Genomic DNA, 14,272 nt, shown 5'->3' on the forward strand with positions numbered 1-14,272 from the left:
TGTACAAATCAAACAAATGAGATATAATATATTAATTAGTGAGCTTTAGAGGTTCTGGTACAGGCAGATTTTGACAGAGTCAGAGCTGCTGTTTGCCTGCTCCGTGTCTTTATGCTACACTAAGCTAACCAGCAATAGCTTTAAAGGACAGATATGATAATGGTATCAATCTTCTATCTGCAAGAAATGAGCGTATTTCCTCACATGTGGAACCTTTCCTATAAACACAGAAAAGTTAGGTTTTATGAAAATGATTCTATTCTAAAATACTTTAAGATTGTGTTAAATATTTCTTTCTATGGCGGGAAATCGTAAAAAAGCGGTACAAATGAGCGAGCACTGAATCAAAAGCAGCATAGAAGTGAATGGTAGGCTATGTTAAGGGACCAAATACCACAATAAGTGTAAGCGTGTGTGTATGTGTGTTATTGACCACCTCTCTAACTGGACAGTAAGCACTGTTGTAGGGTTACTGTAACTGAACAGCGGACTTCTGATTACTCAGCAATACCCCTTTGCCTGTTCTTTCCAGTGCTCATCCGCTGACTCACGCCTATTCCCGTCTTCCTCTCCTTTTCTTCCTCTTCCTCTCCTCCTATGTGCCCTCTTCATCCCTCTGGCCATTTCCTCACTCTCCTTTTGTCTTTTGCCCTTTCAGAAAGTTTCCCTTCTTCCTTCAGAGAAAATTAATGTTTGCTGATTCACACATCTGGGGTCGCTGAATCAGTTTTCAATCAATGGCTACACTGTCTGTTTCTCTGCCTGTCACTCAGTCTACCCGTGTGTGTGTGTGTGTGCGTGTGTGTGTGTCTAACCACCTACAGTGGTATTTCTGTTGATCTATGAGCCGTGAAGTCCGGTAACTCAGCCCAGTCTCAGTGTGTCTCGCTCAATGAGCTGCTATGTGCATTAGACGGGTGACAGTGCTAGTAATGTGTTGGCTTTGTGTGTGTTATATTCCATTAGCGCTTCTGGTGACCTGCCAAATAATCATTCATTCACTTATTCCAGTACAGCATGAATGAATGTGTTAAGTACGAATGTCTGTTAAAGCTTTTGTTTTCGTTCCCACTCCGATTTTGTGCAAATAATAGATTATTAATAGACTGCACATTTGTGTGTTTTGTCTTTTTTTTTGTGTGTCCCAGCGCGTCTCATTTGTCTCAACCTCGGAGTCTCTTCTTGAGGCGGTTAAAGTCCTTCGCTGATCGCCACAGCCAGCTCTGCAGCTCTCGCAATATCCAAAACCCCTCCACCTTCCTGGCGAAGTCGTTCATCGTCGGCCGCACCGAAAGGAGCGAAGAGGAGGCGGCAGAAGAGGAGGTGGAGGAAAGGAGCGGAGTCAAGGGAGGCGAGAGGAGGGAGGTGCCCCTTTGTAAAGACAGAGGGACAGGCTGGGGAAGAAGGGTGTGCTCCTCACCTGCTCCAAACTGGTAGAGGAGGGAGAGGGTGGATAGAGGAGGTTGGAGGGTGGGGGAGAAGAGGGAGCGAGGTGGCCGGCGCTGATGATGCACAGTAGAGAAGGAGGTAGAGGAGGATGAGGAGGTACCCTCCATGTCTATTTGCCTCTCCTCCTCCAGTAAAAACCCCCTCCCTCTCTCTACATAAACACCATCTTCCTTTCTAAGTGTGTCTGGGTGATGTAAGTTGAGATTGTAGCTGTATTGATTGTTGTTGTTGTTGTTGTTGTTGGTTTGGATGATTGGTTGTAGGAGGGAGCTGGTGCTCTCTGTGCCCGGGTACGACACACTGACCGTGGGTTCAGGCTGCCTCTCTCCCTCCTCTCCATCCTCGTTGATACTCAACAACCGCCTCCTCCTCCCTGATGTCTCTGTCCCTCCCTCCCACTCAAGCTCCTCCTCTTCCTCCTCCCCTGCTCTCCCTTCTTCGCTGAGGGCCCATTTCCAACTCTCGGGCTCTTCCCTTCTCCCTCTCCTCCCTCTCTCTCCTCTTCCCTTCTCCCTCGATCTGCCACTCCTTCCTCCAGCTGCGGTCGCCTCTGCTCTCCTCCCCTCTTTCCCTCTCTTTTTTTCCATTACGTCCACGGTGAGGCCATCCTCCCTCTCTCCTCTGACCATCCTCGTACCGCTATGTCTTTGGTTGTTACGCTGACCGGACTCTGTCCTTGTCCCAGCTCTGGACCTGTACAGGCTCTGGCTCATCAGTGGAGCTGGTCGGTCTCCCCCCGTCCCCCTCTGAAGGTACTGCAGCCCGCCAGTGTTCACATCACTTCCTATGTCTGAAGATGAAGGAGGAAGCGCGTAACCTAGAGTGGTCATCAGTGCAGATATGGAGCCCAGCAGCCCATCGAGACCTGTGCAGAAATGCAGCAGGGAGGTCTTGAGGGAGGGGCAGAGGGTGGAGCGGGCAAGCTCCCTCACAGCCGCTAACAGGACAGAGTAGGCCTTTTGGTTCTGGGCGAGCCGGGCTTGGTTCTCCAGGCCATGCCACAGCTCCAGACGGGTGGCGGCACTGGGTAGGGTCAGGGCCGTACTGTTGGGCCGCGGGGGGGAGAAGTCCTTCTCGTTGAATGGGGGGCCTAAGTAAGTCAGCTGGAGGAGATAAACAGAAATAAGAGGACAGGATGAAAAGGTTTAAAGGATCATTCTTATTGGCAATAGGGCATCATTCCTATTAGTTGTCATAACACTATACTCCCCAAAGTATTTGCTGAGAATCGGAAACATGATAACATCACTACAACGGAGTCTGACAAGAAAAAAATACAAGTGAACAGATGTTCAGACGGGTTGTAAACAAGGCAACGCTTTAGCTAGATTATCTAAACCACTTTATTGAGAGGTAAAACTGAACGTCATAAAAGTAGTTACACAGGAAAACTGTGTGTGCACAATTACAACAATTATGGTAGGTCAAATTTGAAGCAGAACTCAGCATTTGAACTGCATGGCATACTTGAAAATATAACGTTAAAGATTGGCTTAATTTTGTCTTCCAAACCTTTGGCTTGAATAAAACCTGTCAGTCTTTCCACATCAGACTTATTTTTAGCTATGATAGCGTGTTTAATGATGATATGGTATGATATGTAAATATATAGGATGTTGGGAGATAAAATGATATCTGCACTGTCTCATCTCACACCTCTGTTTTTTTCAAAGACATATTTTGACATATTGGTAAATAAGCATATTGGCTTTCTTTCCAAGAATGAGCTGAGAGGATAGAAATCATTCTCATGTCTGTGCGTTGACTGAGAAGTTAGAGCTGTAAGGCAATTAGCTTAGCTCAGCATAAAGACTGGAAGCAGTGGGAAACAGCTACCCGGGCTCTACCTAGTTTGCTAAATCCATACACAAACAAACAGAAATGCAAAAACAATTTGAGGTTTTACAGAACGTCACATGGTGTAATCATTTCTTGGCCAGGAGCAGTGACTTCCAGAGTTTTGTTGATGTGGTGTGGACTGATAAAGAAATAGCTCAAGAAATAGCTAAAGCATGTAACTCCTGCTAAAACCACAAATGGTCATTTTTACATTTCAGTTTGTGTACGGATTAAATATAGCCAAGCTAACTGTTCCCATCATTTCTGGTCTTTGTGCTAAGCTAATTGCCTCCCAGCTGTAGTTCCACACTTCATGCAGCCACATGAGAGTGGCATCAATTTTAGCTTCTAACTCTTGGCACAAATTCTCATATTTAATATTCATATTCTAATTGAGTTCATTCAGAGCTGAGCTACCTTTCATGAGGTGTTCATGTTTTTCTGTCTATATGTACAGTACACATGTAAATGTATGCAAAACTGAAGGTGCAATAAAACCATTTACATAGAAGAGGACGTGGATTTCTGTGTTCCATGTTGGCTTCAATAAAAATTAATAAATGATCGTATTAAACACAGGCAGGATGATATCACAAAAAAGTGGCTCACATATACATCTTTGATTTCCTTCAGCTGATACTCCAGGTATTTGGTCAGCTCGTACGTGCTTTCTATCGAACTCCTCTCACTGGCCAGGTTGTGGGAAGGATCCAGGGCCGTTGCCATGGCAGCAGCCAATAGCAAGACGAGGTGGTTTTGGTGGACTGTGGAGAGGACACATAAAGACGGTGATTAAAACTCAGACACTGTGAGATGTTTCTTCAATGACACACATCTTGGGAGTCCGAGTGACAATTAGCACACTGCAGAGGTATTTATAATCATAACAACGAGGTGAAATTTATCTCAGCCATCATTTTCTCAGACATTTTGTGATTATTTATGTTGGAGGCTGAGTTTTTAATGAATTTGATGATTTAAGAGCTCAACAGACAAAAATCACCTCCAGCAACAGTTTCCAAGCTTTGCTCCAGTCGCTGCACCATCACACTGTTTATAGGATTTCTTTTCTTTTTTTTTTTTTTTTTTTTTTTTTTACAATATTCTGGTTTATTTCTTTGTCTCTATGACGATGGCCTCGTATGTTTACATATTGCTAGGTCAGAGTCATCTGACACTGCCAATAAACCTTTTTCCATTTCCAATCTAATTTTAGCGGTTTCTGGCTGTCGGAGGTTTACTCTGGCTTCAAATAAAACCTCACTTAATAGCTTTAGACAGTCAGACAAATGGCTCCTATGTTCAATGCACCAGTCTGTCAGGCAAACAGCCGCTTCAACGCACAGACACATACACACACATATGTTCATTCCTGATGAGTATCCCAAAAAACATGGACATGTGGCTTTCTTTACAATCACAAACATTAATGTGTTTGCATCAGTTGTATGTTTGCTGTGGAGGTCTTGTTTAGTTTTCAGAGTGTTTGTGTAGGTGTTTTATGTTACTGTGTGAGTGTCTGTGAGAATGTTTGTACCCGTAATTATATATGTGGATTAGAGTCACATTTCTGTGAGTGTATACAATGATATTGTGTGTGTGTGTGTGTGTGTGTGTGTGTGTGTGTGTGTGTGTGTGTGTGTGTGTGTGCTGGTAGGTGTGTGTGTGTGTTTGTGAGGGGGGTGGGGTTGTAACACTGGAAACCTCTTAGAGCCTCTGTCTCTGGTTTCAAACAGAGAAAATTGGAGCTGAAAGGTGGTTTTCAACATTAAGGAACTTCATATTCGTCCACTTCTCTCCATCCTGTGCGTGTTCACCCTGGACGCTTTCACTTCCACACTCTCTCTCCCTTTATTCTCTCTCAACACTTCCTCGGCCCCCTCAGCTCAAGCACAGCACACATTTCTTTTGTCGTCTCTGCTCTCCGTCATCCTTTTCCATCCTCTCTGTGCTCTCTCTCATCCGCCCTCCCCTCCAGACACCCGGATGGTAGGCTATGATTCATGCATGAAAATTATGGGCAAAACTGCCGTGCTGCTGTTCAACAGGTGTGAAATATGTATTGCACAATGTGTGTGACCCTGTCAGGTTTCTCTCTTTCGCTCACTCTGTCTTTCTCTGACGTAGACACACCTCAGGCCTCCCGTTGCTTCGCTGGTTTAATCCCTTTCTTCCCTCCGACTAGTCCCACTGCACTTAAACTTTCCTTTCCTTTCTCGTTGCACCTTTCTCTGTCTCTTCCTGTGTTAAGTTTAACGTTCCTCTCGTTTTTTTTTTCTCCTTCTTCTCCTCTCAACTCTCTTATCTCTTTTCTGCCTCGGGTCAAAATAACAGCAGCCAATTAACCCCGATTAGCTCTACTGCTCCCACTCTGCTACCCCTTTTTTTTCCTCTCTTTCATCTGCCCGTCATGACGGGCCCCCAGCTTGAATAAGGGACTTTAAATGAATAGCTTGAACACCTAGCAAAACATTTACCCTCAACACATTGTTGGTGGTTCTAAGAAAACAAGTTCTGACCTAAAACAGTCAACACCTTTTTCCCTCTGACTCAACCACTTATATTTGACATATCGGCATGCACTCCCAAACAGGGTTGGGTAGAAACTTACTTGAAAACATGTTATTACGCTATACTACTCAATACACAAAAATGCACAGTCTGTTTTACTTACAGTAAAACAAAAAGCTGGAAGCGCTTTATAAAATGTGTCACAGAAGAAAATAAATGTGCCGGATGAAAAATGATTAGTGCAGTTTTCTCTCTTGTGTGTTTCTACTCAAGCATGTCAAAGTAATCAATCATGACACATGAGGTTAATCCCTTTGATTATGTTACAAATGGAAATGATGACATGGCAGCAACAAGTAACTGTGATGATTTTCAAAGTAAAATACTAGCATATCAAGCTCAACCTCACTGGAAAAAAAAAAGTTGTATTCACCAAATCACTTGAGTTTTAATAACAGATTGAATGACAGATTGGGAAACTGGCAGTTTCCAATTAAAATAGGATTAGAAACGCTTGTCATCATCAGAGTGAGACAAAAAGTGAACAAACAAGAAAAAACAGCCCCCTTCATAGCACCTGTTGAACCTGAGTTTTCAGCTACATCAAAGCGTCTTCCCAGACTATTCTCTACAAGTCTGTGGTTGGGCCTGGGCCACTCCCGCACACACCCTGAAATCAGTCAACTAGGACAACCCCCGTCAGCCTCCTCCAAGCTCTTCAACCACGAAGCCTCATCACCTGTCAGAAGCAATAAGCATCTTTCAGCAAAGCCTGAACATTTGGAGCTCATCAAGCCACTGGCTTGTCCAACCGAACATCCTCCGTCGGCATCAAAACACCCCGAAATCAGCACGACCCTGCTGACTCTCAGAGTAAACAGCCCTGGAGGAAAAGGACACACAGTGTGCATTCAGAAGTAATAAACAGGTACAGGGGAAAAAAAGGAGCCTGGGATAGAGAAAGAAAATTCTCCTTGGCAAAAATGAACCCAAACTGTTTCCTTTTGTCTGTAGCCACATGGTCGGAGATGATTGCCAGACGTGAAAGTCTCTTGTTGTTTTGACTGACATGTCTAAAAGCATCCTCCGCTGTGGCTAAAAACAACAACTCTTTTGTACGAGCGGCGTAAACTGAGATAACTCAAACCCAGAGCCATGTTATTGTTATATAATATTATACTGTGTAACTACAATATAGTCGGCATATTGCCTGACTTCAAGGTGAGCCCTGCAGGCTTGGGGCTGCGTCTGTGTACCTGGCAGTGGGAGCACACTCCGCAGGGCAGGGTTGAAACCAGAACATTCTCCGTGGGAGGATTGCATTACAGCAACACAGGGGTTCCCTACAACGTCTGACCGTGACCTGCCTCTGTGCACTGGCGTGTGTGTGTGACTCTCATACACATTTTGGCACACATACACACATTAAGGTTACACATATGCACACGCAGGGGAGCTCCATTATTCACAACAGATCGTATTTTTTATCTACGGTTTGTTCGCTAATGTAAAGTCAGATGTGGCACTCTGCTGTCTGGCTGCCATGTGCACAGCAGAGCTCGACATGAGGTTCGGGCGTCAGAGCTTCAGGGATCCAAATAGGTCAAAATTAAACCCTGCACAGGGGATCCAGAATTGAATTTTGGGGCGTAATGTTGCATTCAGGGCCAAACAGAGTCTTGTAGCACACTTGACATTTTACACTCTCAGACAGACAATGTTTTGGTAAACCAGTGACCCACTGTTTGTGGGTGTTGTACTACTTCCATCCAAGAGGACTAGTATTTCATCTTTCCCAACATGCACCACCATGTGAGGTTTTAAACACGCACGTAAACATAATTTGGTATTGTGGGAAAACCATGTGCAAGTAAATCTCTCCAGTCTGGTCCAGGAAAAACTAGCTCCAGTGCCAAAAGAGGTTGCCCTCCACTGCTCTAACCACTTGAAAGGAGGTCTTAAACAGAGAGGAAACATCAGTAACTGGAAAAAGTTATGTTTCAGGACCAAATTACACAAAAAAGTTGTTTGCAGTGCGACTTTGATTAGTATCTCTAAAGTGTATTGTTATGGTACAGTTTTGATAAGAGTGGACTATAAGATTTGATTAGATTTAACATTAATCAAGCCCTGCAGCCTGACTTTGTAAAAAAGTTTAGGCACCAGTCATTGAGTTGCAGGCTCGATGAGGAGTGGAGACGTATCATCTCACTCTTCACACGTCTGTGGTGTCTATAATTACTCTGCTGCACCAGAGATAATATTAGACAACATAAGGCTGATAATCCAGGCTTGTTTCATGCTGTATAGTCACCTCAAGTTAACTGTCCTCTGGATGGGAGATCTCGATTTGAATTCGACTTCATCTCAACTCCTATTCAAACTTTATAAAAGCATGTGATTATAATCAGATTTCAGTTGCCACAGCCTCAGTTTATAAAGTCGGTTTATTTCCAAAATGCTACGCGTTCACTGTAGAAAGACAAAGATCCTGTAATAAAATATTCTAACGCTGCGTTCATGTTTATTGTAGTTCAGACTATAATTACGAGCTACTCAGAGGCTGATGCGAACAGATGTTGACATCAGCCTCTGAGTTATCATTTTGAGTTAGAGATATTACGAATTTCTGTCAGTTTTCTACTTGGTGAAAAAAACTAGCCTGCAGACATATAAACAGATTATTGGCTAAATGGCTGCAAAACTGCCTTCACTGACAGTTACATCTTAGTAAAATCTAAATAAATATTAACACTAATATAAGTGGTTCAACTCATTCAGAGGGAGCTGTTTGTTTTAATGTGGTTTGATAACAAACAGCTACAAATAACAGACCATTTAACTAATGTAACTACAAGGCTAACAGTTATCGTGGACTAACAATAAGTGAACACTCTCAAATCAGAATAACAGGAAGTTTTATTGTCCTTCTTCCCATTCGGTCAACGTTGCATGAATGCAGCATAAACTCAAGGTTCACTTACTATCTTTTTCCAGAGCTAGTGGCCATATCCCACAGCCTTCATCAGCAACTGAAACTCAATCAGGTGTCACCACTGTGACTGAAGTGCTTTGCTAATGTCTTGTGATGACACCTGATCAAGTTTCATTCGCTGTTTTTTACAACAGTTAAAAATTAGTCTTTTGTCAAAAAAACTGGCACATTTAAAGTGGCTTTGATCAGGGTCAATTATGTCTGTAAAAAATAAAATAAATAAAGAAGGTTGTGACATGTAAAGCTTCAGAAAAGGTTTGAGAGTGAGCTTTAACTTCAGTATTTTATAACAGATATGTGTTTCCAAGATTAGGAAAAAAGTGGGTCCATCATTCAATATCTCTAAAAATTTAGATGCTGTAACCAGTAAATATAATGTAAATATAATGACTTTCCCTTGTTATCTATTATTTTATAAAAACAATATTTATTACTTTCAATATTTCATTCATCTTTTCATTTTTTCATGTGTCTACCGTGGCAGAGACAGAGCTGGAGGCTCGTTGTGTCTTTGTTGATAGAAAAACACCCATCAGACCTGTTTGTCTCCTAGTTCCATAGTTTTTTAATTACTCTCTTGCACTGTACCTGGTGGCAATTTGGCCTTCTTTCATAACACTTATCCTAAACATAAACACACCTGTGCAGGGTGCCACGGGCGAACACGTGCATCAACAGACGGACGTTGAGTGTGATAGAGTCACAGTGGAAGTGGACAGAGCCATGCGTTGGGCTGACAGCGGGGTGAGTGAGGTGAGTTTGGGGTGATTGGGTAGTGGGGGTGGAGGGGGGCTTGACAGTCTGGGGTCAGGGTCGGTGTTGTGTGTCTGTGTACAGTTAGAGGCCAGATTTATGAGCAGTCTGTACTCAATCAAATGTGCATTCCTCCACTAACTCAACACACACAAAAGAGCACACACACGTGCACACATATGCATCCAGAATGTGCACTGGAGTGTAGATCCATGTATGCACAGACATTACACTGAATAAGTCCATATAAACAAACCATTGTGCACTCACACACATGCACACACACACAAAAGCATGCACACACATACACTTTTCCCATCTCTTCTCCCTTGAGATTCTTTCCTCTGGAGTTTGTTCATGCTGAATTTCCGATTGATCCTCTTGGCACTGGACACACACTGAGGTTGCCAAATAACATCAATGAACCAAAAACAAAGTCAAAAGAAAACATTTTTTTTTAGAAAAATCCAATAAAATTTATGTTTATGCCCAGAAACTGTCTGTGCAACCATCTCTCTCTGGTCGTTATCTCCAGGTCCGTTGTTTAATTCCCCACTGTTTGTCTCCCTCTTCACCTTATAAGCCAATGTACTATATCTATGCCTTTTTTTTTTAAAAATCTGTGGATTCCAGTCGCTCCAGGGTTTATCGCCATGTTTGGTTTCAGTTTCTTTGTCGCTTCATCTTCCTCCCTCTCTCTCTAAATCTCCCTGAAACGTCAAACTTGCATTTAAAGTCTCCTTCCTTTCTCTCCCTAATTGCCTTTACCCTCTCTTCCTTTCACTAATTGGCTCCACTCGTTCCCTCCATCTACATCTCTCATTCCCTACTTCCTCTTTGTCAGACCTACAGTTTTTAATTTACCTCGTAACCCCACTCTTAGCCTCACCCCAGTTACTCCCCATCTCTACCCCAGGGGATTCTCTTTTAAAAAAAAAAAAAAAAAAATACCGAAAGCAGAAAATCAGACAAGAGCGCTCTGCTGGATTTCAGTTTTGCTGTTCTGTCTCTGCTTGAAGAGAGAAAGCAGAGGTGGAAAGTAAAATGAGTACAGCTCTCACGGCTCTGAGGAAGTGCTTTTCAGTACGGAGCTGAAAATATTAGCCGATTAACAGTCGGTAACTATTCTGATGAAATGAATTAATCATTTAAGACCCTTTTCAAGCAAAAAATGCAAAACATTTTCTGAAATTTAAAGATTTGATGCTTTTCTTTGTCTCATGTGATAGTGAACGTAATATATCCGGGTTTAGGAACAAGCAATTTGAAGATGTCATCTTGGGTTTTTGTGACTTTTTTGTGGATGTTGTAATTTTTTCACTATGTTCTGACTTTCTAGACCAAACAACTTATCAATTAATTAAGAAAATGATCAGAATATACCACTTTATACTTAAACTTTGTTTCATTTCACAGGCAAATATTGCACTCTTTTCTCCACTGCATGCATTTTACAGATATAGACTTGCTGCAGATTCAGATTTTACAATCTAAAATGAGCATATAATACATGCACTGCATTGTTAGTCAATTAAACTACTCCACAGTATATAAAAGCTTAAATCTATCTCCACCCTGACCAGCTACAACATTAAAATGCTGCTTACGTATTCATCCATCAGTAATAATGATTTAAGGTTATAATAATAGAGAATGATAGGCTGCCTGAGACATTAATACTGTTCAACTGTAGAAGCATTTCTCACACCTAAAAATACATTTTGCTTGTAATACTTAAGTTCTGCTTGAGTAAAATGTTGATTTCTTTTACTTGTAACAGATATTTTTACATTTTTCATTAGGTGAAGGACCTGACTTCCACTACTGCTGAAAAGGGAGGAAAGATATTTTGAAGGATAGAGACAGAGGGAGGAGGAGGAGGAGGAGGAGGAGGAGGAGGAGGAGGAGGAGCAGGAGGAAGAGAGGATTTGAAAGGAAAGAGGGAGAGGAAAAGGAGTTGGTGGAGGGAGAGAGAGAGAGAGAGAGAGAGGGGGGAGCCGGTGAGGGAGAGTTTTTCTGAAGCGAGGGGCCATGTTAATTTGGGAAAAATGTAAACAGCATGTGTAACTGTTCAAAGCGTGACCGACTCATTTTATATCATTCCCCCCTTCTCTCTCCTCTCTCTTCCCCTCTGGGTGCTGCTAACTTCTGTCAATCGGGAATCTGCACTGCATTAACCCCTCTTCTGCCAGTTCACCCCCCTCCCTCCCCCCCCATCTCTCTCTCTCTCTCTCTCTATTTACTTTTATCTGCCTCTACCTCTCTTTACTCTCTCTCTCCCCCTACATACACACACCCTCCCCCCTCCACACATCCTCTTCACATCCCTATAAATATATATACTGTGAAGAATTGAGGATGGCGCTGAGCGAATCAAAAGATGTGAAAGGTTCACTTTTTTTTTCCTCTCTTTTCCACATCCTCCTCGCTCACTCTCTCTTTCTTTTCTCTCTTCCTTTGTGTCCTCCTATTGGCCGGTGTGTTTTCAGCTCTCTGTGTCCAACACACACTAACGCTTTTATCTGAAACACACCGACACTAATTCAACCCTCCCAGCAATAACAGGCCTTGTCTCTCTCTCTCTCTGTGTGTGTGTGTGTGTGTGTGTGTGTGTGTGTGTGTATGAGGATCAGACACACACACAGAGGATAGGGTATTTGAAATGGAAGAAAAATGTGTTTTCCTCTACATGTACCTGGGGAGGTGAATGTGTGTGTGTGTATGTGATGAAAGACAACAAGTCAACAGCTGAACTTTCTTTGTATTTATTTGCTCAAAGTATCAGGGGGAGCAGCAGTTTGTGCACTCAGCTCTTTATTTATTGTCCTCCTAAAGTTACACCAAATTTCGCTGATGGCCGGCTGCAGTTCTCATGACAGGATGAGGGGAGCAGAGAAGGAGGATGATGAGAAAGGAGGAAGAGAGAGAGAGAGAGGGAAAGAAAAAGAGGAACTTGGTGATCTTTTTGTTCAGCGCATCATTTCACACAACCACCCTTCAATCTTTGCTTTCACCACCTTTTCCTTCCTTTCGGACACGGAGCAGCAGCCGCACCAGTCATCCCAAGGGGAAAAGATGTGTGTGTGTGTGTATGTGTGTGTGTGTGTGTGTGTGTGTGTGTCCTCTCACACCCTGACTAACGTGAATCATGTACTTTCTCATATCGGTGACAGCTAACTAGACAGGGGCTTTGGCTGCCTCTGACCCCTCAACCTCTGTCATTTTTTTAGTGTGAATAAGAAGCTCCTCTTCAGTCTCTCTCACACACACATAATCTTTCGTTCTTTTTGCTCTCTGCTATTTCCTCTCCGCTCAACTCTCACACACACATATCTTGGAAAATCTAAAAATGGTACATAAAAATAGAAGCTGCATAACAGTTTGTCTCTGTATTGACGTGGTCTTTTCATTTTTGTGTCATTTCAGTCTGAGGTTTACTGATGAACCATCAAACCAAACAATTTCTGCATCATTCATTTTCAAATGTAAATGAATGTTTAACAACCAAATTTCAACTAATTTTGGATTTTGAACAAAACATGAATAAATACACATATATTTTTTAAAAACACACACAACATATAAATTATTTTCTTTCCAGGGTTAGAAAAACAAATTGAATGTAATATAAGAACTTGTTTGTATTGAGATTCTTTTTAGCTGCAAAATTTCTGCACAATTAAACTAAGTAATGAAGGGGAAAATATGAACAAATAAAACACACACACACAAAAATATTCTGCAGCATTAATCTTAAAATATGCATTATATTTGCAAGGGAAAAACGCCACATAGCCAAACAGAAGAACTGGATAATGACAACTATAATCTTTACTTGGAGTAATTGTTCTTTATGTGGTGATTGAATAATAATTTAGGTTTTTCCCAAAACTTCCATTAAAAAAAAGTATTTCGGTCATGGACTTACCTCCGCAAAGCCTTTTCATTTTCTCCAAATCCTTTTATTCCGATGAGTGCGCTCTCAGAAGTTAATCCAGTGGCAAATTTAAGAGCTGAAATAAACCGACAATGATGTCTCTTCTCCTCTTGTACACCTCCAATTTCGCTCTTTAAAAATTACGCAAACTTTTCATCATGCGTCGGGCTCAATTAAATGTCCTCTCCTCCCTCAAACAGCTCTGCAGATGATGAAAGTGGAGAAGCAAAAAAAAAAGCAGGTGATTCAGTCCTGTAAACGGATGATATTAAAGATATTACATGTGAGAAGAGAAAGTCACAGGATGGAGCCTAAATATTGACGCGCCGCTGACTTGGTGCGTGTGGTCTGTCTGTGTGACAGACTGAATGACGGCGGAGCCTTTTTGTACCTCCTCCTCCTCTTTTTCTCCCCTTTTCTCCCTTCCTGCCCTCCTTTCCCATCCCTGACTCTCCTTGTTTCGTTGTCCTCCTCCTCGGCGCTGGTGATTCACCGAGTTGACGCATCACAGAGCCGCTGAACCACGGGACTTGTCACAACTCATTTCTGTCTCTCTCCCCTCGTCATCCTCCTGAACACAATCCGACTGCAGCCGTTTGATCTATAATCTGCTTCCCGTTAATAAATCCGGTTGGATCAGTTCAATGAGGACCAGAGAGATCCCGCAACCCCGTGACCCTCAAGAAAACAAGGAATTACTATTTTATATTTCTTTTCATCCTTTAAACGCTCTGAAAAACAAGTGTTTGCTTGCTTTTCTTTTTTTATATATATAGATTTTTTAAAAA

General features: G+C 42.3%; 1 protein-coding gene across 1 annotated transcript; it reads right to left on the bottom strand.

Moving 5' to 3' along the window:
• Positions 1–1,113: 1,113 nt before the first annotated feature.
• clcf1 (cardiotrophin-like cytokine factor 1) lies at positions 1,114–7,122 on the bottom strand. The gene is made up of 4 exons (XM_042419594.1): positions 7,056–7,122; positions 3,898–4,052; positions 2,225–2,552; positions 1,114–1,285 (listed from the first exon to the last, which is right to left on the bottom strand). Exons 1-4 carry the CDS (start codon positions 7,120–7,122, stop codon positions 1,164–1,166), a joined length of 672 nt encoding a protein of 223 aa, XP_042275528.1. The 3' UTR covers positions 1,114–1,163.
• Positions 7,123–14,272: the final 7,150 nt, after the last annotated feature.

The sequence above is a fragment of the Thunnus maccoyii genome, chromosome 8, assembly GCF_910596095.1.
Source record: "Thunnus maccoyii chromosome 8, fThuMac1.1, whole genome shotgun sequence".
Classification (NCBI taxonomy): Eukaryota; Metazoa; Chordata; class Actinopteri; order Scombriformes; family Scombridae; genus Thunnus; species Thunnus maccoyii.